Raw genomic sequence first — 24938 nt, forward strand, 5'->3', positions numbered from 1 at the left:
AAAGTTACCAAATCAAAAACAGAAAAATAAACCAAGTCTTTGACACATTTTAAAGCCTCGAAAAGCAAATTTACCAAGACCCATTCGAGGCATATAAATCAACAGTAGCCTTATGGATCATTTGACCCCAGAACTGGGACTTGTAATGTGATTTGACTTTCAAGAGAGACAGACTCTAGGCACCTAAGAACCACAATATTTCTGGGTTTGATGTTATTGGTGAGTAGCAACTAAAAATAGTAATTCGTGGCAAGTGATTGGTGAATGAATAACCATTAATATTTTTTCTAACAATCACATTATTTTTAATAATATTATTGTACCATAATGTCTTTTGGTAGGATGACTGATAAATTGCATATGTATGTATTGTATATAACATATAACTGAGTTCCCAAGGTCTTTATAAGACACCACAAGTGGGACACTCCTGTACCCACCGAAGTCTCACCTGTACTAAGACCCGCTTGCACAGCTTGGCTTTCACCAGAGACTTGGCTACCCAGCGGGCGGCGTAGGCCCCGGAGCGGTCCACTTTGGAGCAGTCTTTACCAGAGAAGGCCCCCCCTCCGTGAGCCCCCCATCCACCGTATGTGTCCACAATTATCTTTCTACCTGTGAGGCCAGCATCAGCCTGTTGATGAAATTTTAATCAACTGGATAAGGTACTGTCTGAAAAAGGCAAAGGCTGGAAACATGCACGTTATGACAGCATCTTCATTACAATCCTTCATTACTTGAGCAACATGTTCCGAAAAAGTGTTTCTAGGGGGAAGGGTAATAAATGATGAACAGGTCACAAAATGTTTTAATTTCATATGAAATTGAAGCATAATAAAATGTGAACCGCATACAAATATGTGACGGCTATCTGAGAAGTTAATTGCTAGCATAGCATTAACCTATTTTCAGTAAAGTTGACGTCAGCTCCAACATCACAACACTCTTGTGTCTTGTGTGGGCTGCTTGCACCTACCTGTGGTCCACCATCCAGAAATTTCCCACTAGGCAAAAGGTGATAGATGGTCTTGTCATCGAGGTAGCTGGCGGGAATCACTGCTTTAACAACCTTCTCCAGAAGCTGCTGTCTGATGTCGTGCACAGTGATGTCGGGGGTGTGGTTGACTGAGATGACCACGGTGTGAACACGGAGGGGTTCCATGGAACCCATGTTGTCACGATATTCCACAGTAACCTGAGAGACGGCAAGAGAAAGTGAGCATAGTGATGCATAGTGATGTTTTCGGGAATTATACTGTGCAAACCTAGAAGTTTAATATAAATAAACCTAGAAGTTTTATATACATGTGCTTTATCTGTAGTATGTGAACAGCACAAAAAAGAAGCCTGTGGTCATTATTTTGCATATGGATAGGAAACACCTAAAATAACTGTCTGTATATATCATGAAGCCATAAACATCAACATGCCTTTACTTATTTCAAATCGCCCTTTAATTACCTGTGTTTTTGAGTCAGGCATAATCCAGGGACACTCAGTTTTGGATAGCGCTCTCATTTTAGCATTGAGTTGATGAGCCAAGAGAATGGTCAATGGCATGCACTCCTCTGTTTCATCTGTTGCATAGCCAAACATTACACCCTGAGAAATAAATGACATGTATACTGTTAGACGTAATGCTGTTAACAAACTGCACCAAAAAAATACTCATTACTTCTCTGAAACCCTTCAATTACGCTCTCTACCCTGGTTGACTGGTGGGCCAGAGGAATTGGCATTCATCCTTTTTTCTAACAGTAAATTGGGGAGATGTCTTACTTGATCACCAGCTGCAGTATCCTCTTCATTTCTGCCCTCAAAAACACAGTCAGTTATTTCAGGACACTGCGGTTGTAAGGCCAAAAGAACATTGCAGGTCTTATAATCAAAGCCTAAAAAATCAGAACATCAGTTGTGTGACAAGTGCATTTTTTTAATTCTGAATTGTTGAGTAAATCATGTTGTGTTGCACTGACAAGCAAACATTGACTAACTATACCAGCAAAGGCATGACAGGCTAATTGATTTAAAAAAAAGTTAAAGAATTTAAAAAGATTAAGATGAACAAGGATTGAGAAGATAAATTACTTTATGGGTAAACAATCAAGTGAACTTATTTAAAATATAACTGAAAATATTTAAGATAGCTTTACATTGTTCGCACTAACCTTTGGCAGAGCAATCATATCCAATTTTCTTAATGGTCTCCCTGACCACCGCCGGAATATCAACCACTGCTTTTGATGTCACCTCTCCACACAGAAGGATCATGCCCGTCTTTGCCACGCACTCTGTTCAGTTGCAGTGAAACAGAACGCAAAATTTGCAGGTCCTCAAAACCTGACTGCAATATACACTCATCCGATATAGTTAACAAACATGTAGGCCTATGTACAATGAAAGCTTCAATTTAACGCTAATTGGAGTAGCTCATTGTAAATGTGAATCCATGGCCTTGGTACAGAGGGCAAAACCAACTGTGACATTGAAGGCTAAATAATTCTAGATTTCTGGGTAAGAAATCAACAGCAGTAGATGTATGTATGGATGTGTCAGATTTAGCCTGGAATGACAGACGTGACGCATACTCACCACATGCTACTTTTGAGTCAGGGTCCTGAGACAGATATGCATCCAGAACGGCATCACTGATTTGGTCGCACATTTTATCTACACATACACAATGAAGTATAGGTGAATAACAGGTTTATAGTAGGCCCTCGGTCAAGGTATGGGAATTTAGGCAAGTGACGGTCAATCTGTTGGACTGATATCCTATTAAAAAACATTATTTCGCATTCATGTTTAACCGAATCAGCTACGGGCGTAGGTCTGCGGTCATGATCACAAACAAGTCAAGACATGCCCATGTAGATCAAACTGAGTGGCAATATCAATTCAAACCATCCAACAGTAATTGCGTTCATTATATCGCCTTGTTTATTAAATAGCAAAGCATCATCAGGATATGGTTTAAAAAATAAAAAACTGGCGAACGTTACTTTGCAGCAGACCTCCACTTAGCGCTCACTTTTATGACGTATATTTGCTTACCAGAGTGTCCCTCTCCCACAGATTCAGACGTGAAAAGGAACGTTTTCGCATTGGATTTGGTGGTCCCCTTGGAATACATTTTATTTCAGGTAAATGCTGGGACTACTGTCAGTCAGAACAGATGCAAAGTTAGAGTATTAATATCAACAACTGTTCATTTTCAGATAAGAACCGTGAAGTTAGACAACTCCGCCTCCGGCCCGCCCCCTGGCAATGTCAGTAGGGCAAATATAGTCTGCAATGAAACATTCCAACCGTTTTGTTTGGGCAAGCGTTACTGTTTTTTGTCTGCTGACGGTATAGCTGTGCAGGGATGAGGTGTGAGAAGTAACAGGTAGCTCTGAACGAGATTAACGTTAGACCTATAGATGTTCCCAGGCATGTAGCAAATTGGCCACTGAGATAACTTGATTTTTTGTTAGAACTTAAAGTTAGCTTGCAAATGTTAGCAACCATAGACAGTATAGACTTTGTAGCAACAAAGTGGTGTTGGGTAGCAACGAGCGAGCGATCACCATATTATATCTATGTACAGCCCTGATTTTTATGTGATTTCACAACATTGTCACCGATTTGGGATCACCACCTCGTCGCAATCTGCAATCTTTATTATGGAACAGAAACTACATTTGGCCCCTCCCATCAAGTGTGATTTCCCCCGCAATATAAATTAAAATGTCTCACTCTCTCATGTAGCAAGGTCTATTAGGGCAGTGTTTTTTAACCTTTTTTTGAGAATGTAAGGAGATGGTGTACATATTGTTATCACAACTTTGTTGTAAAAATGTTACACATCAACTTAGTATCAATAATGTCAGTAATTAATCTTTGACATGTTATGGCCTATTGTCTTGTTATTGTCTGAGGTGTTTGGTAACCATAACATTTGATTACATAACACAGGCTATTGCATTACCAGGGAGTAATATTAATTAAACATGTACAAAATTAGTTTCAGCTATGCCTGTTGTATACGCTTGCATCACCAGAGGCTCCATCATCCTCGTTGATCTGGCCCTTACAGGTGGAAATTTTAAGGTATGAGTTTTAATGAAACACTGATATTTTGGATGGGGATCAATGTGTATTGTTTTCTTTATCTCAGTGCATTTTATGTTCCCACTAGGACCCAGCACTGAGTCTAATCCGACCACTTACAGTTGGGCCTTTATATCGAAGATCTGTCCTGAAGGATTGGTAAGATATTGTAGTGTGCAGGGGAACCTTGTGTTTCCTGTTTGTGTGTAGGCCTAAATGCAGTGTGGGCCTGATAGTGGGAGTGATTAACGGGGAGAATTTGTGGTAAAGGGAAACGTATGGGTTTTTCAACCTCCGCCCTTTTCAGATCTTTTTGGGTCCAAACTTTCACTAAGGACAATTAACGATCTAAATCGGTCCAGTGATGAGTTAGAACAAGTTTTCTACAAGTACACAGCAACCATGTCATTTGTGGATCAGGTGATTTATGTAAACACGAAGATGCTAAAGAGAGGCCTGCCTTCTGCTCATCCTTACAATATTATAAAACAGTGCTTTTCTATGATGTGTTTTATTCCATGACAGCAAATCAGCCAATGCACAGTCTCCTTTTGCAATGGCTTGAAACTTGCTTTTTGTGACTTTTAATCTGTAAACTGGTGAAGAAGACCATGATCAGTTGATGTGGCCATGTCCATAAGATAGCATGCTGTCTGAGCTTTGATGGTTTGAGTGGAAAACATTCCAGTGAAAGTTGTAGGCCTACTGCGTTTCCCTTTAATTCATCTGTCATGGTTAACACTAAAGATGGTGTAAATAAAAAAAAATGTCATATGCTTCTTATCGTGGCACCTGTTCAAGTGTGAATATCTCTCGCAGCAATTACAGGCTCTTTCATTTAGACATTCACAAGTTAGCTGTTAGCTGCACAGTACTGATTATCTCTCAGTGCTTTGTGAACGAGGCCTCTGCCATCATCTGGCATCTTTAAGGCTTGCTGTATCCACAAGCAGGTGGTATTAAATGAGCTCAAAGGTTTCCATGGCAACAAGAGGGTGGCTGTGAACATGTTTGTGAGATTTTGCCCATCTTATGTTGTGTAGTTTAGGATTACACCTCTTCCTGATTTTGTGTCTCAACCACTAAATATGCCCTTATTTTATCATTTAGTCAAGGTGACCACAATTAAATACAGTGGATTGAAGCATTTGTCAGGTCAGTCCCATTTAAAACGACAGCAATGTAGGCCTATGGTTGGAACAGTAAGTCTAATGTTAGTTACTAAATTGAACTTAATTGTCTTAATGTCAGATGAGAGATAGTGTCAAAAGTAAAAAATAATTAAAGTTATTTTGGGTAAAAAGTCAGAGGAGTCAGAAGCCATTTCGCCTGCTTATGAATTATAGCACACCCCTGTGGTCAAAAAACGAAATAATTCTCCTGACAGGAAGGCCGACCTACACTGGTGTTGTGTGTGTTGTGTTGTGTGTGTTGTGTTGTGTGTGTTGTGTTGTGTTGTGTTGTGTTGTGTTGTGTGTGTTGTGTTGTGTGTGTTGTGTTGTGTGTGTTGTGTGTGTGTGTGTGTGTGTTGTGTGTGTTGTGTTGTGTGTGTTGTGTTGTGTGTGTTGTGTGTGTGTGTTGTGTGTGTTGTGTGTGTTGTGTTGTGTGTGTTGTGTTGTGTGTGTTGTGTTGTGTTGTGTTGTGTTGTGTTGTGTTGTGTTGTGTGTGTTGTGTGTGTGTGTTGTGTGTGTTGTGTGTGTGTGTGTGTTGTGTGTGTTGTGTTGTGTGTTGGGAAGACATGGCCCACGTTTTGTTTGGTATCTTTTGTTTGTGACACACCAGTGTCATCATGTTTTATGATCAAGTGATCTGACGAGGCTCTTTGGGCAGATGGCTTTAGTGATCTGGCTGTGTGTCTCCCTTGTATGAACAGAATAATGACAAATATACAGAATGTTACTATTTTTGATTCATTTACTCATTTTTGCTGAATCACATCAGTTTTAGGTATCATGTTTTATCAGAGGATGGAATTACATACATCTGCGCCACAGAGCCAAGTTTTGAATCCAAGCGCGCTCATAAGTTCCTTGATGAGGTAAATTATGCTTTATGGCAATTCTACCAGCTGAGTGGCACAGCACTGAACACAACCCAAATAACAGAGCATGTTCTGCTGTATACCATATATGTGTAAATCCAAGTCAGACTGAAAGTTAAATTAAAAAGGAGAAGTATTTGCTACTGCTTTTCATAAAGGAAATGAACTGTGCTGGTTATGAATAGGCAAATGTGTTAGTTGTCTGGTTGGTGGAGCCGGTCTGACCGATACTTCCCAAAAATAGATTTGTACAAAAACATTTGTTTGTATGTGAGTGAAAACCATAGCCAAAGTAAAATACTTCCTTAGATCAGTGTAGACCTTGTCACTTATTTACAAAAATAAGAACAGTATGTGTTACAAAACTGCTCCCTTTAACTCCCTTAACATGCTGTAACATCTGATAAGGCGTTCTTCGTGACCTGGATAACTTCATTGTCATCTAGTTATAAAATAAGGAACTTATATGTTATTATACATTATATTATATGTTATTGTTTGTCTGTTGTCATGACTGTTTATTCAGAAGGAAAATATGCAAAGCGAACAGGAGAGTCTTGTGTCAGTGACATCACCCTTTTACTTCCCTGCAGCTCCAGAGTGCTTTGGTGAACAGTCCTCTGATAAAGAGAGTGGCCTTTGCCCAGCCGTACGAATTCAGCGCTGACTTGAATCAGATGCTCAGCAAGCAAATGGTAAGTCGCAAGTCAAGATGGCCGACCAACCGGTAGCCAGTAAGGGGATGTCAGTTGAACAGCTGTGGTTAATGTGCAACCAGGCAAGGGAAGGGCAGGCTATCGCAGGAACTTGCGCTGAAGTACTCAGAGCTGTTGACTCAGGGCTATGCAGATTCTTGCGGACTTTTAGGAACACCAATGTTTGTCAGAAGGGTTTGATTCCTGAGGAATATCCATTTTTGAGGGGTAGTTTGTGGCCGTGTCGGTTGTAGATATGGTAAGTATGAACTTCCTGTGACAGTTGTGATCAGGTGGAAAACATTGTTGTGGTATGGCTTCACAAATCATCTGTAGACGTTGGTATGGTTATTCTTGAGAGCAAATCTACAGAAATAGGAAATGGGTGTTATAGAGTAGCTTAACCAAAATATTTCACATCTCTCTGAACTCTATGAAAAACTATTTACCAGTATGAAGGTGAGGACTTCTTGTAAGTCAATAAGGAAGTAGGCATATAATACCACCATGTTTGCTTGACCTACAAAATAATCATATTATCACATGTACACCTAGGCATCTTGACTTTTCATTTGTGAAACAATTGTAAGGTACGTGGCACATCAGTGACGTAGCTGTAGTAAATAAAGCATTGAGACAAATGAGAAGAATACAGATGATATTGTGATCACAGAATGCCAATGGGTATTGAGGCGTAGCAGGGACAACCTTGACAAATAATGTTCTGCTTAGAGTGTTTATTAAAGTGATGCATTCTTGTCTCAACCTATTTAGGCTGACTCAGGTGCCCAGCCGTCTTCTAGCAGCAAAGTCAATCAGATGCAAGATCAAGTCAATGATGTCAAAGTTATCCTCAAAGACAACATCAATAAAGTCTTGGAGAGGGGAGAGAGGCTAGATGATTTGATTGACAAGACTGATGATCTACAGGCAACAGTAAGTGTCTTAATCCACTCAGATACATTGACTCTCTTCCTTATGACTTTGGTCACATGGGAAGCACATTGGTGCACGTGGGAATGTACTTCGTTTGGACCGATCTGTCAGTTTGTCTTTTTCTTTACATACATACGTACATGAAATACGTACATACATACGCAAATACTCACATACATACATACATACATACATACGCACATACATACATGCATACATACATACATGCATACATACATACACACATACATACATACGCACATACATACATACATACATAATACATACATACATACATACTTACATACATACATGCATACATACGCACATACATACATACGCACATACATACATACATGCATACATACATACATACATACATACATACATACATACATACACACACACACACACACACACACACACACACACACACACATACATACATAAATACATACATACATGCATACGCACATACATACATACACATCATCAATGAAGTTGATCAATGAATGTGATCCACTATCAATGACTTAACATTTCATCTGAAGTTAACCTGAAAACTGAGGTCGTATATTCATAATAAAAAATCTATCGATAACCTTATGAACTGGATTATGCCAGTGGCTGAAGTCTGACAGACTTGTGAGGTTGTGATAACAACATTGTATGTGTGCCATACATGTCGGTGGAAGTTTGTTCTTCTTGTGAAGAAAGATTTTTTTTACCTCTAAAAATTGTCTCCTTCCAGGCTGATTCCTTTCAGAAAACATCAACGCGTGTTGCGCGGAAATACTGGTGGAAGAACACAAAGATGATGATCATCATCGGTGTAATTGTGGCGATCATCATCCTCTTCATCATCTTGCTTGCTACTGGCGTCATCCCCACATAGTGCCCACTGACTGTATGATTGATGTTGGCTGTTCAGGAGCATAAAGGCTCGCCGATCTGTATATATGTATTAATATGTTGGATTGTGTATAGAACATTTATATTGAAAATGTCTCTCATACCCTGCTTCAAAATCTTTAATGTGAATTTAATGTATATGGAAGAAAGTAAAACCCAGGTACCATGTCATGGTATTTCAATTTAAATGGTTTAATTCCAATAGAAACACCTTTAATAGTGTAATAATATATAATGTAATAATAATATAGGCTTTAATAGAAACACCAGCTCACTCCTCATCAAATCATCAAGACCAGTAAATTAAAAATGATTTTGCAAAGTTCAGTGCAAACCAGTTCAATTAAAGTGCTTTCCCTTTCCCCAGAATAGTTTTTGTGATTTAGAAATATGTTGGGGGTGTAGATGAATACTGTCCACTGAGCTGTAACATATATGCCGTTAAAGTTCTAGTACACAGCAAAACCTGTTCCTGTAGAGTCAAAGGGGGTACGATACTCACAGCATTAAGGATTTATCACAAGAAAACATATATATCCCGCTGTGGCTTCAAACTACATCTCTGATCCAACCCATACACATCGGACAGACCTCCGTATGCATACTGCTACTGTAACACGCCATTTAAAGTTCTCTCCATTCTGTTAGAATAAGACTTGATTTCTGGAGTGTTGATACCCCTTTCAGGGGCTAATACACCCATTAAAAGACAAAGACTGAGATCATTGAATACTTACTGAAGTTTATTGTCATCTTTTGTTTAGAAATGTACATGATGCCATAATTTGCTTCTGCTTGTGACAAATATCTGTAATGTAAAGAATTTAACTGCACTAAAAAGCTGGATAAATAAAAAAGAACTTTCCACAAAAACTGAAGCAAAACGTGTTCATTATTATCAAGAGGAAAATTACAAACACAAGATTTCAGCACATAAAGTATCTCCTAGAGTTTTGAAGACATCAAGAGGTTAATTTAAAAAGTAAGATAGTCTGCGATGTTAACGCAAGAAAATGTAACGAAAAACAAGGTTGGTAACTTCTGGATTTGCACCAAAAAGAGTTGAATGCTGGAGTTTGTAATGACTTTTTTCTGCCCTTTATCATGATTCCATGATAACACAACTCTGGACACACTGTCACTTCCTCTCCTTTTGCTCCCCTGCCGTACCTCGTACTGGACCTGAAAAAGACAAACCCAAAATGTTAGAGTTGTTCCTCAGAGAAAAGAACGGCCAGTCCCTCAAATTATGACAAAGGAATTCCATTCTTTACGATTTGGAGAAAAAATAAAGAAAATCAATGTACAATATTTTACAATTAACAATTACATAAAGAACATAAAGTAAGTCCATAAGCTAGAAATCCTGGAAGTAAGACAAAGCCCAAATGCAAGAAAGGCAAGCCTTCAATTGGTCAAAAAAATACACATTAAAAACAGCATTACATGCAAATTTACTGTCAACATTTGGTACTTTGGATTTTTCAAAAGGTTAAAAAAAGAGAATTTTGTTAGATGAAATTGTTTAAAGTGAAGGTTTTCCACCGCTGTCAGTACAACACCACACAGTACAGATCAGAAAAAATAAAGCACTTCTTCAACGCACTGGCATCCAAGTATATACCAGGTTTTAGCTCATGGACTACTGGCTATTACAGCTACCACAGCTATAAATAAGAAAAGGCAAGCATTACAGGTAAGATTAGGAATGCAATAATATTACAGAATGACACTGAAAAGTCCAGAGAAAGCCGTATCCTTTGAAAAGTAAGTAGTTATTCTTTCAGTATGATGTCGTATTTAACGATTACTTGAAGTGCCTGTAAAAAATGGCATTAAAATTACATAAATGTATTGTATTAAATCAAAATGGATTCAAAAAAATTTAAACCGGAAAAAGAAAATAAAAAAATGAAAGAGGATAAAGCTGGACGTGTCCACTTTATTACGTTTGTTTTTGTTTGTTCACTATTGGTATACAGGATGTTGGAAGACCATACCAAATGGGAAGCATTCGAGAGCGTACGCCTCTCGTACCCTGTCCGCATTGAGCGGGCCTGAGAGAATCGGGAAGTCAGCTCATGGCCTGCAAGGAAGTCCCCGCTGGCAGGTACAAACAAGGTATATGTCAGAGTTAGGAGACAACATTCTTCGTTCTTTTTCCCTTCTTTTTTTTCCTTTGCAAATCCTTTACTTCTGGTACCCACTTAGCAGTACTGTACCTGTTAGCTTTTACAGTTACAACATGGCGAAGAAAAAAGAAAAAAAACGGCAAGGCCGTCTTATGTTACTGCCCCCAAAAGATTGACGTCTCTATGTTACCACTACTGTAAAGCACTCCAGGGTGCTGTGAAAAACTTTCAAGAAGGAAAAAATTAAGCAAGTAAATTACAAAGGTAAACGTAGCATAAGCAACTCAACTTTAAAATCTACAGAGGGAGAAGTTGATGATGAAATAGTTGTCAACATACCTCTGCACACTCTGTGGCATTTACGCATTTAGTATGGCTTGTAACTGTTCTGGTGACCTCCACGCCTAGGAGATTTACCATAGCCAATCTGCTGATCTGCAGTAAAGGTAAAGTACAAATAAAAAAAATAAAAAAATTAATTTGCTTTAATCTTCACTGAAACACAAACTTCACTAAATTAATATGAATTGTCAATGTGACGACAAAATGGCTGAAACATGTAGATGTAGCTCTAGACAATGTAGCTCTAAATAACTGTGTGTGGAAAAAAACTGAAGGCCATCTATTCTCAGGTTTGAATACTGGTGCTTCTGAAAATGGTATTACATACTGCTGTAGTCACCATGTCCACCATAATAGTTGTTGTAACCAGAGTAATCGTAGCTCCCATAGCCTCCATAGCCTTGATTGTTGTAGCCATAGTTTCCATAGTTGCCATAGTTGCCATAGCCCTGGTTCCAGTAATTGCCATATCCTTGATTCCAGTTTTGATTTGGACCTGCAAAGTAACAGTTCTCAATGTGCAGTAACAATCCCCCAAAAAAAAATCAATGCACCTCTTTTTAGGACGGTAAAACAAAGACAAGTTCAGAAGATATATAACAATGCTTGCATTTCAAATGCATACAGTATCTATACAATTACTATCCTTCAACAGAATAAATGACGGACTCACCTCCGCCTCTTCCTCGAGATCGGGGAGAATACCCCCCTCGGGCACCCCACTGTTGCTGCTGTTGGTACTGTTCTTTCGACATGGCCACCTTGATTTCACACTGATGGAGAATGCCAGGCAATATTCAGAATGCTCTTGCGTTCGGTAGGGTGAACATTTGAGTTCTTTTAAACGCCGTCTCACATACAGTTACACACAGGTTCACTTGAATTTGAAATTGGTGAAGTTTTAAGTCAATAATCTGTGTCACTTTTAAAACACTACAAATAATCTTACAATCCTTGTTCTGTGCCCAATATACCATGACATAAACTAGCTTGTCACAGCTGAAAAGGCTCACACAGGAAACAATACACAACATTTAGGGTTTACAGCTAAGCGCAACAGGTCCGATATGAACTTCAAACACAATCACTTTCTGACTTGATAAAATGAATCACATTTTCTGTACAGGCACTCCAACATACATATGGATAGGCACATTTACCTTGCTCAGGCCGATGTTATGGAACTTCTTTTCCATTATTTTCTTCACTGGTTCTTCGTCTTTGAAAGTAACAAAACAGAACCCTCTTCTTTTATTTGTCTTATTTTCCATTGGTAATTCAATAGATTCCACCTATAAAAAAAAAAATGTATTTTATGATTGTATGTGCCAAATACTGCAATTAGTTTACCAACTGACTTAAGGAGATGTAAGCTTCATTGACTTCATTGGAACGTAAAGTGGATTAATGAACAGTACAGAGGCTTTGTTGCCAATCTACAAGAACGTCTACCTCTCCAAATCCGTCAAAGTAGTCCTTTATCTTCTCCTCGGGTGTATCCGGTGATAGCCCGCCTACAAATATCTTCCTCACAGGCTCCTTGCTCTTCATGGCCTTGGCCTTTTTGGGATCGATTACTTTTCCATTTAGTTTGTGTTCCTTTTGTGTAATAACCTAGAGAAAAGCAAAAGATATCCCATGAGATCCTATCACACGATCTAAGTATCGGGCTGTACATCACAGGCTGTTTGGTTAGCATGTAGCAACTCTCGTAGAGATAAAATCTTGACAATCATTTCGACCATTGGAAGGTTTATGATAATGTAAAAAAGGCATACCTTGTCAACACCATCTGCTTCCTTAAACAAAACAAAGCCAAAACCCCTGGACCGGCCTGTCATGGGATCCAGCTTTAAAGTGCAGTCAACCACCTCCCCAAACTTGCCGAAGTAATCTTTCAAATCTTTCTTTGTGGTGTCCCAACTCAGCCCACCAACAAACATCTTCCTGCAGGTGAAAATGTGAAGAATGCAATTGGTCCCTTAACAAATACCGACATGCAAGTAGCCAATTAACATTGTGTGAATTTCTGTCAGAATCAATACTGTAGCGCGCTTCCACACGTGTGTGCGTGTGTTGTTAGTGTGTGTGTGTGTGTGTGTGTGTGTGTGTGTGTGTGTGTGTGATGTACTGTTGTTTTCAGCATGCCTCAATGTTGGGCTGTTATTCTGTTTATTCTGTGTAATGTTCTAGAATAATGTGGTTCATGCCTTCCCTTTGGTGTCTGGAGTTGGGCCATATGCAGACTGGCTGCGTTGCGTGTGCATTACATTACATGCATGTGCAGCCGCGTTACATGTTTCTGCATTGAATTTACGAGACGCGAGCCTGAGAGGTGGGCAGTGTCCATGTTCTAACCTGTTAACATGGGCGCAGAAATGGAAATAAAGGTAACGCAGCCAGTCTACATAAGGCCTTAGTGTGTATAACTTTTCATTTCGTGTTATGCTGTTTATGCCTGTGTGTAAGCTCCCCTGTGTTAGTAAGCGTTTCTGTCACCATCACTAGCTTCGTCATGATTAGACCTCCTTTCCGTTTTGCTTGGTCTGTGTGTGTGTGTTCAAGTGGCCAATAAAGTGGCGCTCTTGGGGTTGGGCAGTGTATGGGGCACAGGATCTGCAGTAAAACTGAGATTTCAGTTTCGATCTCATATTCTTCCTGGCTGGCTCGCTACATTGGTGTCAGAAGTGGGATGAATTGGCGACCGGAGCCATGTTCTGTCTGGGTGCTGTGGTTGTAGCACTCCACGCTACCGACAGAGAAAGCCGTCGACAGACCTCCACAGTGCCGGTGACCGGGGGACTTTTGCATTGTTCCTGCCGGCCAAAGGGGCCGCTGACAGCCCGGGGGTCTTCTGCATCGCCACCATCCGCCCGGTGGTCGTCTGCAGCACTGCTACCCACCGAGAGTCCTCCATATTGCCGCTGCAGGCTGGAAGGTCTCCACAACACCATCCCTTTTCCAGCCCCACACTTCAGACTGTGGTTTCTGACGGGCCTGGGTCTTCCTGCTCTCCACTGTTCTGTGAGCCTCCGCCGTGAAGGTGGAAATTAGTTGGATCAATTAAAGACTTGTGTTACGCACTGGTAACATTCAAATCTTAAGGGCTGATAAAAATGAATGAAGAAGAAGAAATGTATACAGGAAAAAATGTTTTTAGAGCAAGTGGCAAAACGGTGGGCCTGTCTGTAACTCACCCGTGGATCGCCCGAAAACAGATGAGCAAAAGGCCAGCGGACCCCCAGCTCTGCCCCCAGTGGTCCACTGGCCTTTTGCTATATGGGTGGTTGGCCCTCTGGAATAGCAATACATTATTTTTAGACTGGTTAACGTATTATCCAATATTGATACGATGGTCACAATTGCTGACCGTCCCTGCAGTTAAACGCATTCCCCAATGCACATAAATCAAAAGGACATATATGATAGGCATACATCATTCAGATACCGTTAGCTCATTTGCTAGCTAAAACTACCCTGCTTCGTTTTGACAGGTGTACTACTTCCTGTTAAGAGATATTGCGTTATTAGCCAGCTAGTTATCACCGATCTTGCGAGGTATGTTTATTTATCACCTAATTTCGACCAACTGAGCTTGTAGTATAGGCTTCAACATACACTTATTAATAACGAGTATCATCTAACGTAAACCTTTACCCTAACATAAATAACCAGCCAACAAGCTTGGTATTTAGTTAGCTAACGTAAGGTTAGCAGGATAACTTGTCACTGATATGTCACTCACCCTTCGTCTTCCTCGTTTTTGCTGGCATCAATCTTTGAGCCTTCGGTTTCTGCAACACTCCCCTTTGGTTCTCCAGTTGCTATTACTTGGTCTTCATTGATTGCCTCGCTATCTTCGTCCATATTCATCGAGGGATCTTCAGCTAAAAACTGTTCTTCAGACATTATGGTTATAATCTGGTTAGCTAACAATTAGCGACGCTGCTGTAATAGAGTGCCTATAGTTAGCTAATGTTAACTAAGAAAATGTTAGCTAGTTAGCTATCGCTAGCCACCTTAGCTGTAACTACTGAACAGTGAACTACACGTAATTAAACTATTATGCGTGTAATCTGACTGCACGATCAAAATGCAGTGACTGATTTTATATTATTCCTGTTTGTTAATCGTTCTAATGGGTTTTCAAAAGTCGTCTGTGTGGCTTTGCAGTGTTGCTAGCTATTACGAAACTAATGGCGCTCCTTACAAAATGGTGGGCGGAAGTATACTAAATGTAGATAAATAATAAAATCATTGGATAAGAGATGTAAACGCCATAATCTTAGGCAGGTCCCTGTCTACCTAAAATACGGTAATAGCTATATCATGCCCATTTATGTCCCGCAAGACAATTAATCTCTGTCATGCATTGCGTATAAGATCATAGGCCTAATGTTATCTGTTAGAAACGAGATATGAATCTGTCGGAATCAAGATTGTGTTTGCTCAATTTAACTCGGATTTTCAATATTTTGAGAATGGCCTTCAGTTCTCTCTGATATAGCCGAACTGTTTAATGCTCCCATATAATTTTAATCCTGTTTACAGAAATATTTGTACTGCGCATATATTTGGCTGGGCTCGGCTATACAGCATATCGACTGCTTGGTCCCTGGAAATATAAACCAGTATGATGACAATGACCAAAATCAAACGTAGTGAGCGAAGAAACTCACTCTTGGCCCTCTTGGCAGAAATTGCGATACACAAACCAACCAGCAGGTAGAGCCACATAGCCTCAAAGTAAAGGTGTCTTCTTAGCAGATTGTCCACAGATCTGTTTTTAATCTATCATTAATCGCCTGCAATTTAGCTTTTATGTATTATAGAGTAACTAATGCAAGATATGAACTCTAAAACATAGAGAGGAGACCTGATTTTTGTTTTTAAAACTTGCTCCGAGTCATGAAAAATGAATTATGGGTTGGTGGTGGGCCAGGTAAGAACAGGTTTGCCAGTAGGCCTTAATGTGAGTGCATTTTTTGCACTTGGTTGTTGGCCTTGAGCATCGCACTCCTCATCAGATCATACTAGAGAGAGCCAGAGGAAGGAGCATAGACAGCTTGCAAGTTTGGGACTTCACTAATTACAGATATTACATTCCTCAGTCTGAATGGCCATGCCATCTCAGGATGGCTCCAACTCTTTACAGACAGTACCTAGGCAGCCTACTTCACGAACAGGTGTTTCTTACACTCAGTAGACGTTGCACAAACATTGTTGTCCCATTTACAGGTGTTGGCTCTGTGGTTACACCTGTATGGCATTACTCTGTCTGGAGGAACTCCAGTACTGTGCAATATTGTCTATTACAGAGATCTTCCAGGAGAAGGTGAGCGAAATGAGGTCGCCTCTCCCAGCCAAAGACATGCAACCCCCTAATCTGTTTATCCCTTTGTCAGAGTGGGATTAAGGGTGTGTCTCAGGGAGGGTCCACTACGTCTCAAAAAACAGACGCTTGAAAGAGAGAGAGAGAGAGTGAGAAAAGTGACCCTTTTACTGACCTAAGATGTTATCAATAGCTTAAAATAGTCCACCAAAAGCCTGTCTTTCTGTCAGGTTTTCTGCTTGTCTTGCACAAAGCATTTGTTGCAGGTTCAAATGGTGGCCACAGTAACCGTTGTGTTGTATGGTGGTCCTTGGGGCTGGAATAACAGGTCTAACCGTGTCTGGACTGGGTATATATAGGTGGAGTAAGTCAGGTACACCTAAACGAAACACAACATGCATGCATTGTTTGTATCTGAAAGATGAGAAGCCTGTCAGTCTCCATCACCACAATGTCAACATAAGAGCTTTCTCAAGTAATCATTGTATTGTGGACCTTGATGGGGCCTCCACCCAATACCATGCACTGGTGGTATAGTCTTTCACCAATGAAAAGAGCTTGTCATGGCAGGCACCATGGACTTGAGTCTGCTCATTCATGGTCCCTGGTTTCACTTAGACTAAAAGTGTGAAGATGGGTTTCAATCCAACCATTTTGTGTGAATTTCGAGCATTTGAGTTGAAATGGTTGAAATTCAAATAGAATTTTCCAAGTTCAACAACAAAGTTTATTTGCTTAAAGGGTCTGATTCTCATAATATATATATATATATGTATATGGGACTAAGGTAGATGGAAATGGGTTCATTTGCATCAGCATGAAGTTTGTTGTGATTTTATATTATATTTCTATTCATTAAATTGCCCTAAACAGCCTCAAGTTTTGAACCCACAGCTGTTCATAACTCCTCTCGTGATAAGGAGATTGTTTCATTTTCATTCATATAACGCAGCTGATGGAAATGCTCACAGATTTACATTTCCTTCAGCCAAATATTCATCAAAGCGTTAAAATATGTGAATGAATTGGATGGGTACAGTGTAATATTGGACATAACATAGCCTGCATCACTTTATTGGTTTGAACTTTGACCTGTTAATAAGTGGATGACAACACAGAGTAAATTGAAAGTCATGACAGTTTTAAACTAAATAGATATTATAAAATGAATCTGCTCTAAGTGGTGAGTTGCTTCAGCGATATTCGTCTTTGTTGGAGAGTAGATCATAAATTAGATATAACTTTTTTCATGTATGATGGTGACTTTGTAAAATAAAAATAAAAATGTAAGTTAACCATAAACAATCGTAGGGTAGGATTATCGTCACATCTTGGCAGAATAAAGAAATCACAGCATTGTTGTGTATACTTTTCTTTATTTAGTACAACAAAAACAAATTAGAGTGAGGTTGAAAGTAGACTAAGTGAGATTTTTTCAGGACACAAATAAATATCTCAAGATAAGAAAACAAATCAATCACTGTGAAATAATAAACTTGATTTAACCTACAGATCTCAAAAACCTACCTAGACTGATATCTTATGTGTATATAAGGTTATAGAGCAGATATAAGCAGAGGTAGTGTAGACTATTAAAGTTTGTGTGTGTGTGTGTGTGTGTGTGTGTGTGTGTGTGTGTGTGTGTGTGTCTGTCTGTCTGTGTGTGTGTGTGTGTGTGTGTGTGTGTGTGTGTGTGTGTGTGTGTGTGTGTGTGTGTGTGTGTGTGTGTGTGTGTGTGTGTGTGCGCACGCGCACGTGCGTGTGTATCCTGCAGTCTTGCAGTTGGACCCCCTTTTTTCTAAGGGGCTAGGGGGCAAGAGAGTGGCTGTCCTCACTTCTTGGTTTCCTCGATCTGTTCAACTTCACTCGATTCATCCACCACTTTACCATTGATCATAGTCTGGGTGACCACCTTCACAATCTTCCTGGTTCTAACATCAGGCTCCTCTACAGAGAGACAGAGAGGAAGAGAGAAGTAGAAAATGAGGAAAGGAGGTAACTAGGAAGGGGGAAGGAGAAACAATGATGAACCAACTAAATGTAATTGACAAAATGGCCCTAAATGCCCAGAACTTTAAAGTGTGGATGTGGATATTTAATTATCTTTCCTAAAATGTTCATCATCACTATGTATTCACTGCCACAGGGTTTGGAGGTAAAATAACTGTGATTTTAGCCTAAGAAAATTTCTATGGAAAACAAAAAGACACAGGAATAAACGGTTTCCAGTTGCCATCAAAAATCTGACCGAATCTGACCCTTGACCCAGTTGCCATCTGACCCATCTGACCCTTTCTCCTGGTTGTGAGTACGTTTATTTATCAATGGCAAAAGGCCACTGCAAGGAGCTCTTTGATGGTTACTGTTTACAAGGTTGTTATGGAAATAGTTCAAGCAGTGGAAGGTGGAGTTTAGGTGTGAGAAAGTGCTGCCAGATTAGGTGTGAGCTTTCATAATGGTCTGACAGCATATCGATAAGAGGGGATAAGAGGGCATTTACAGGTCAAGGGTAACAGCACAGTCATTAATAGAGAGAGAGAGAACACTAGTGGGGATTGGTGCTGTTTTGTGTTATTTTATATAGATTTAATCTCTCTCTCTCCTGTCTCTCTCTCTTTCTCTGTATGTGTGTGTGTGTGTGTGTGTGTGTGTGATGCCTCTTACTTTTCGGTGGAGGGACCTCTTTCATCCTGAAAAAACAGACAAGTGTTAGTTTCTTAGTGCACTGATGATTCTGCCTTCTTAAATGAAGAAGTTCCCTTGTCCTTTATGGCTCTAGCCCCCTACATCTACAGTATATGAGATGAACATCATAGCCTTTTAACATATGACATTTAATATGAAAGATTATCCTTTAGATGTCGCTCAAGGAGTCATTTAACAACCACTGAAAACCAAGCCAAAGGGTCCATTCACCCCTCCTCTCCTTCCAGCAGCCTCCTGTACGTGGCGATCTCCATCTCCAGGTTCTGTTTGATGCGCAGCAGCTGCTCGTAGTCCGTCTTGTTGCGCTGCATGTCGAGGCGCAGCTGTGACAGGTCGTCCTCCAGCTGGGAGAGCGTGGTCTGCAGGCGATCCATCTCCAGGGCGTACTTCTGCCCGGTCTCCCCCAGGTTTCCCTCCAGAGTAGACAGCTAGGACAGACAGCAAGAGATCCACCACTGTGACCTCTGTGACCTGTGACCTGTGATCTCTGTGACCCACGTAGAGGAGCTGATACCACCCAAGGTTAACGTTGCCGTCTAATTTACGATACAACTGACATGTACAGTGTTTAATGTTTCATGCTGGAACAGGGCCGTGTTCTCTAAAGTATCTTGGCCTTCCTGGTTCATCAGTCCTGCCTGTAATACTGTACCGTCCGTGATATATGAGCATCAGTGCCAGTAGCTACTCTACAATGGCAAGGGTTTCATGAGCACTGCCCCTGACCCCCTGTTGTCCCTTTCCCTGGGTCTTTTTCTCGCTCGCTCGCTCTCTCACTCTCTCTCTCTCTCTCGCTCTCTCACTCTCTCTCTCTCTCTCTCTCTCTCTCACTCTCTCACACTCACTCACACACACACACACACACACACGCAAAGTAAACAAGTAATGAGTCATTTCATTCCTTATCATCAGAAGCCTATCCTATCTGTTCGGCCAACTGTTTTGACTCTACAGTCTTCATTCCGTCCATTTTGGCAAAGTTAGCAGTGTTTCACCCCCGACACCATAACATAACTGACCTATGTGTGACCGAACAGCGAGTTTTGAGTACACAGAAAGAATGTGTCTGCACCAAAACGGATTATCAGCTGTTATGAGCCCCAAAGGGCAACTCCAGAACGGAAATACTGCAGACACTTTGTTTTGCATATCAACTTGCTAGATAATGATGGCAGGAATGTCCTTATAACCAACATATCCTCCTCTGCTCAAAGTGTTTTCCAGAATTTCTCTGGTGGTTGGCTTGGATACCTTTCTGAACGAAATCAGCTGATTCCTACTGAGCATGACCGGGTGACCTCACACTACCCTTTCGAGGACACCTAATCTTTCTATGCTGGCGCTGTGGTCAAAAGGAAGTGGTTTTAAGTAATTTCCTCGTTCTGTGGTGGTGATGGGTGATGTAGACGTGCCGGATCGATACCTGTTTGTGCAGGCTCTCCAGCTCCACCTCCAGGGTCAGTAGGAAGCGCTGGCGCTCGCTGAGCTCGTTCTGGGCGTTGCGCAGTTGCTCGTTGCTCTCTCTCACCTCCGTTTGCACGTTCTCCAGCTGAAACACAGCAGAAGACTGAATACACCCATGTCAGGCAGGAGAAGGAACAGTGACCGTGTGAAGCCTGCTCAGAGTTCAACCGGGAGTATTTTATTATTGATCTATGTTAAACGCATCAGATATGATCAGCCGATGCCTGTGTCCATGAAGGAGAAATTGATCCAACTTCACACAGCACCAAACCTAGAGAAGAGTGTTGTGTTGAGACACACGTGTTCCTTACATCCTTTTAAGGTAACTCTTGTGGGTTGTATGTAACTCCCTCATCAGTCTGAGGTCTGCAAAGGCTCTCTTAAATGGACGACTGTATCGACGACGACGACGAGTCCTTTGAAGGAAGCTTAGTAAATACTCACATGCATGCACTCGCCACTGTTGCCCCAACAAAAATCATAGTAGCGTGGGCTGTTTCTCCTGTGAAATCTCACTATTTGAGAAGAGTGGAGAGATCCGTGACCTCACTGGTAGACGCTACAGATCACTGTTCGCCAAAACCTCCAGACACAAAAACAGTTTCTTCCCCCTCGCCGTCTCAATACTGAACAACTAACCCACTGTAGCATGTATATTTATATTTATATATTTATCCCTGCACTTCTCGCACTCTCCACTTCTTCTTTGCACTACTGTTGCGCAACATTTCACAGCTACTGTATATAGCCATTCCGCCTTGTACATACTTTTTTAAACTCCTTAGTCCATTGCACTGTTGCACTGTTTGTTTGTTTGTATTGTATTGTATTGTATTGTATTGTATTGTATTGTATTGTATTGTACTGTATTGTGTTGTATATTTTGTGTAAGCACACTGAGAGTCACTTTACCAAGTAAAATTCCTTGTTTGTGCAAACTTACTTGGCCAATAAAACCTGATTCTGATTCTGATTCTGACTGACCTTCTTGCGGTACCAGTGCTCCGCCTGCTCCTTGTTCTTGTGGACGATGCCCTCGTACTGCGACCTCAAGCCAGACAGGACATCGCCCAGCTCGGGTCCGCGTGCCGCATCCACCTCCACGTTCACCTCCTCTCTTGCAATGCGAGATTTCCATGTATCCAATTCCTAAACACACGCACACGAGCAGACACACACACACACACACACACACACGTGCAGACACAGGCAGTGAGACAGAAAGCCTCTAATGGACAGCATGTTCTGGACACAATGAGACCTCTGTTCACTCAGAGAGACAGATGATACAGCTCCAAAGCCCTTAGAGGTGCTATCATGTCATCGAAGCAGATAAATGCATTTTACTCGTATTCTCTACATTTCACAGTGTGGTGGCATCCCCGGTCAGTGTGTGTGCTTATACAGCCAAATGTATGGACATGCGACCTGACAACTGGACACCGCAGAGAGGCAGAGGGTTGCCGGAGGTCCTCTTAATTATTAACCTCTTATTTTAAATTCTTAATGAATGGCGTCTCATGTTCCCCATTGTGACCAAGCCATGCATGCAGTGCACACACACGCATGCACACACACACACGCTCACACACACGTGCACGCACGCTTGTGGCATAGAACTGGCACCGCACCCAGCTTTCCAAACAGACCTTCATGTGTACAGTCACCCATTATGGCTCATAGGAATACACAATGTTGTGCATGATGACGCATGGCTTATCAGTATGTCTTATATGTGTCTCCGCACGCCGTCTGGTCTCAGACAATGCACACACCCACCACTTCAGCTGCCAGTAGGTTTCTAAATAGTGACCCACAGACTGTCCGTCCTAAAGAGTGTCTGATTCTGAAGAACATTTATACATTTAACTCTCAATTTCACATACATTCAACTTTCATTATTTATCTCAAAGCTACAATAGTCAATCTTCACATTAGACTTTCCAGGAGATTATGGATGTTTGCCTAAATAAACATTAAATTGCCCTATAAAGTAATCATTTGTTGGTTTTGGTTTATACTTTAACTAGATCAAATATTGCTGAATGTATTTCCTCGGAATGTTTTCTGAATGCCGTGTGTTGTATGTTTTAGATATCACGCATAAAGTGGACATTTTGGAGATTGTGCCAGACGTCTATGGTATTTCTCTAGTAAGTTCTGATGACACAGACTTGCTGAGAGCACAGGCCAGCATACAGCCATTACAGACCCATTCCCAGCAGGAAGAACTCTCACCTCCTCATGGTTCTTTTTCAGGAAGTAGAGTTCCTCCTTCAGGCTGTCCAGGTCACCCCGCAAACTAGCATTGATCTGGTCATGGTCGGACTTGGCCTTCTTCAGGGATATGCAGTCCCTCTCCACAGACTGGGTCATGGCACTCTCTGCTTCCCATCTGAAATCACACACACACACACTAGTACCATATCCTAACATATTTTTCCAACATTTGTTTCTGTAAAAGGTGTTTTATAATGTATTGAAGTAACATTGGAATAGCAGACACGCTAAAGAAAAGCGCTCACTTGATCCTGAAGTCATCAGCAGCCAGCTTGGCATTGTCAATCTCCAGCATGAGTCGAGCATTCTCCAGTGTCTTCTTCCTCAGCTGAAACACAGAAGGCACAGTGGAATTGTGGTGGTGGTGGTGGTGGGGGTGGTGGTGTGTGTGTGTGTGTGAGTGTTGTGGTGGTGGTGTGTGTGCATAAGCCCTTGTCAAACAGTCACAGGTGACGGCCGTCCTTGGAAATTCTTCTGAAAATTGAGTTCAGTGTTCTAGACCCATTAAAGTGTAACCATTCAATTAAATAGGAGGCTAATGTTTAACCCACACTTTGGGGTGATGTGACGTGAGTGTGGCTAAGTTATAGATCCTCGGCACAAACCACTCATGTGTTGTCAGTGTGGAGTTGAAGGCTAATTCCAGGGGGTTATTGAGGCGTGTGTCTGTAGAGACACAATGCCTTGGAGGCACAATATCAACACACACACATAATGTGTTCCAAAAGATTCGAGTGGATTAACATGTATCCCTAGTGTCGTCAACACCACCGTGTAAGTAGCATGGTCAGTTAATTCAGAGGCGTCCAACAAAGGTCTCTAATATTGTGGGCCTATTCCCTTTAATTGTCATTTCACATTTAACACCGGAATAAAGAGGTTGAGAAACAAATGCAACTTTAACCCTACGAGTGCAGGTGGAGGGTGTGTCCAGGAGGATGTGGGTGGGTGAGTGTGTGTGTGTGTGTGTGTGTGGGTGGGTGTGTGTGTGTGTGTGTGTGGTGTGTGTCCAGGAGGATGTGGGTGGGTGAGTGTGTGTGTGTGTGTGTGTGTGTGTGTGTGTGTGTGTGTGTGTGTGTGTGTGTGTGTGTGTGTGTGTGTGTGTGTGTGGTGTGTGTCCAGGAGGATGTGGGTGGGTGAGTGTGTGTGTGTGTGTGTGTGTGTGTGTGTGTGTGTGTGTGTGGTGTGTGTCCAGGAGGATGTGGGTGGGTGAGTGTGTGTGTGTGTGTGTGTGTGTGTGTGTGTGTGTGTGTGTGTGGTGTGTGTCCAGGAGGATGTGGGTGGGTGAGTGTGTGTGTGTGTGGGTGAGTGTGTGTGTGTGTGTGTGTGTGTGTGTGTGTGTGTGTGTGTGTGGTGTGTGTCCAGGAGGATGTGGGTGGGTGAGTGTGTGTGTGTGTGTGTGTGTGTGTGTGTGGTGTGTGTCCAGGAGGATGTGGGTGGGTGAGTGTGTGTGTGTGTGTGTGTGTGTGTGTGGTGTGTGTCCAGGAGGATGTGGGTGGGTGAGTGTGTGTGTGTGTGTGTGTGTGTGTGTGTGTGTGTGTGGTGTGTGTCCAGGAGGATGTGTGTGTGTGTGTGTGGTGTGCCCTCCACCTTACCTCCTGCTCCAGGGCGTGGGCCTGGGCCATCATGCTCTCGATGTCGTGGCCCTTGGGCACGCGGTCGATCATCAGCTTCTTGATCTTCAGCTCCAGTTCGGCGTTGGAGCGCTCCAGCGTGCGCACCTTGTCCAGGTAGCTGGCCAGCCGGCTGTTGAGGCTCTGCATGGCCTCCTTCTCGTTGGTGCTGTTGCCCAGGCCGTTGTGGGACAGCGCGTGGAGGTCATGGCTGACCGAGGCCGAGCGCGTCAGCGGGCTGGAGAAGGAGACGGCGGCGGCCACGGAGCGCTTGCGCCCGCTGTCCCTCAGCGACAGGCTGGAGAAGGAGGGCTGTCGGCCCACGGAGAAGCTCCGCACAGAGTAGCTGGAAGACATGAAGCGCTCTGTGGGGTAAGGGGGGGGGGGGGGGGG

General features: G+C 41.8%; 4 protein-coding genes across 8 annotated transcripts; 1 reads left to right on the forward strand and 3 right to left on the reverse strand.

Moving 5' to 3' along the window:
• Positions 1-388: 388 nt before the first annotated feature.
• LOC122132220 (S-adenosylmethionine synthase-like) lies at positions 389-3247 on the reverse strand. The gene is made up of 7 exons (XM_042707047.1): positions 3055-3247; positions 2593-2670; positions 2169-2291; positions 1780-1892; positions 1462-1602; positions 977-1195; positions 389-634 (listed from the first exon to the last, which is right to left on the reverse strand). The coding sequence occupies exons 1-7, from the start codon at positions 3131-3133 to the stop codon at positions 404-406; spliced, it is 984 nt and encodes a 327-aa protein (XP_042562981.1). The 5' UTR covers positions 3134-3247; the 3' UTR covers positions 389-403.
• Positions 3248-4014: 767 nt separating this feature from the next.
• LOC122132223 (synaptobrevin homolog 1-like) lies at positions 4015-9549 on the forward strand. The gene is made up of 6 exons (XM_042707052.1): positions 4015-4092; positions 4181-4251; positions 6034-6130; positions 6727-6828; positions 7603-7764; positions 8516-9549. Exons 1-6 carry the CDS (start codon positions 4015-4017, stop codon positions 8657-8659), a joined length of 654 nt encoding a protein of 217 aa, XP_042562986.1. The 3' UTR covers positions 8660-9549.
• On the reverse strand, positions 9399-15422 carry hnrnpd (heterogeneous nuclear ribonucleoprotein D). Of its 5 annotated transcripts, none has more exons than XR_006152183.1 (9): positions 14896-15422; positions 12929-13097; positions 12603-12764; positions 12311-12442; positions 11824-11923; positions 11491-11646; positions 11148-11243; positions 10677-10779; positions 9399-9858 (listed from the first exon to the last, which is right to left on the reverse strand). XR_006152183.1 is itself a non-coding variant. In XM_042707049.1 (8 exons), the coding sequence occupies exons 1-7, from the start codon at positions 15057-15059 to the stop codon at positions 11176-11178; spliced, it is 951 nt and encodes a 316-aa protein (XP_042562983.1). In that variant the 5' UTR covers positions 15060-15421; the 3' UTR covers positions 9399-9858; positions 11148-11175. The 5 variants fall into 5 exon arrangements, 3 of the variants coding, with proteins under 3 accessions (XP_042562983.1, XP_042562982.1, XP_042562984.1); XR_006152182.1 differs by having other exon boundaries at positions 11479-11646; positions 14896-15421; XM_042707049.1 differs by lacking the exon at positions 10677-10779 and having other exon boundaries at positions 14896-15421.
• A 2792-nt stretch (positions 15423-18214) lies between these two features.
• On the reverse strand, positions 18215-24912 carry si:ch211-243g18.2 (uncharacterized protein LOC559906 homolog). Its single transcript, XM_042707051.1, has 8 exons — positions 24528-24912; positions 23178-23260; positions 22891-23047; positions 21637-21801; positions 20612-20737; positions 19399-19616; positions 19147-19172; positions 18215-18429 (listed from the first exon to the last, which is right to left on the reverse strand). The coding sequence occupies exons 1-8, from the start codon at positions 24900-24902 to the stop codon at positions 18314-18316; spliced, it is 1266 nt and encodes a 421-aa protein (XP_042562985.1). The 5' UTR covers positions 24903-24912; the 3' UTR covers positions 18215-18313.
• Between the last annotated feature and the right edge of the window lie 26 nt (positions 24913-24938).

Source organism: Clupea harengus, unplaced genomic scaffold, assembly GCF_900700415.2.
Source record: "Clupea harengus unplaced genomic scaffold, Ch_v2.0.2, whole genome shotgun sequence".
NCBI lineage: Eukaryota > Metazoa > Chordata > Actinopteri > Clupeiformes > Clupeidae > Clupea > Clupea harengus.

Excerpts from the sequence above, each read along its gene's own strand:
- LOC122132220 (XM_042707047.1), bottom strand. The coding sequence starts at position 3,133 with ATGTATTCCAAGGGGACCACCAAATCCAATGCGAAAACGTTCCTTTTC. Across the intron at positions 2,671-3,054 it reads TGTGGGAGAGGGACACTCTG|ATAAAATGTGCGACCAAATC; the intron begins GTAAGCAAATAT and ends GTGTATGTGTAG. Across the intron at positions 1,893-2,168 it reads ATATGATTGCTCTGCCAAAG|GCTTTGATTATAAGACCTGC; the intron begins GTTAGTGCGAAC and ends CTGATTTTTTAG.
- LOC122132223 (XM_042707052.1), top strand. The coding sequence starts at position 4,015 with ATGCCTGTTGTATACGCTTGCATCACCAGAGGCTCCATCATCCTCGTT. Across the intron at positions 4,093-4,180 it reads TTACAGGTGGAAATTTTAAG|GACCCAGCACTGAGTCTAAT; the intron begins GTATGAGTTTTA and ends TGTTCCCACTAG. Across the intron at positions 6,131-6,726 it reads CTCATAAGTTCCTTGATGAG|CTCCAGAGTGCTTTGGTGAA; the intron begins GTAAATTATGCT and ends ACTTCCCTGCAG.
- hnrnpd (XM_042707048.1), bottom strand. The coding sequence starts at position 15,059 with ATGTCTGAAGAACAGTTTTTAGCTGAAGATCCCTCGATGAATATGGAC. Across the intron at positions 12,765-12,928 it reads AAGCAGATGGTGTTGACAAG|GTTATTACACAAAAGGAACA; the intron begins GTATGCCTTTTT and ends GCTTTTCTCTAG. Across the intron at positions 12,443-12,602 it reads ACTTTGACGGATTTGGAGAG|GTGGAATCTATTGAATTACC; the intron begins GTAGACGTTCTT and ends TTTTTTTTATAG.
- si:ch211-243g18.2 (XM_042707051.1), bottom strand. The coding sequence starts at position 24,902 with ATGTCTTCCAGCTACTCTGTGCGGAGCTTCTCCGTGGGCCGACAGCCC. Across the intron at positions 23,048-23,177 it reads GCTGATGACTTCAGGATCAA|ATGGGAAGCAGAGAGTGCCA; the intron begins GTGAGCGCTTTT and ends GTGTGATTTCAG. Across the intron at positions 21,802-22,890 it reads TGAAAAAGAACCATGAGGAG|GAATTGGATACATGGAAATC; the intron begins GTGAGAGTTCTT and ends GCGTGTGTTTAG.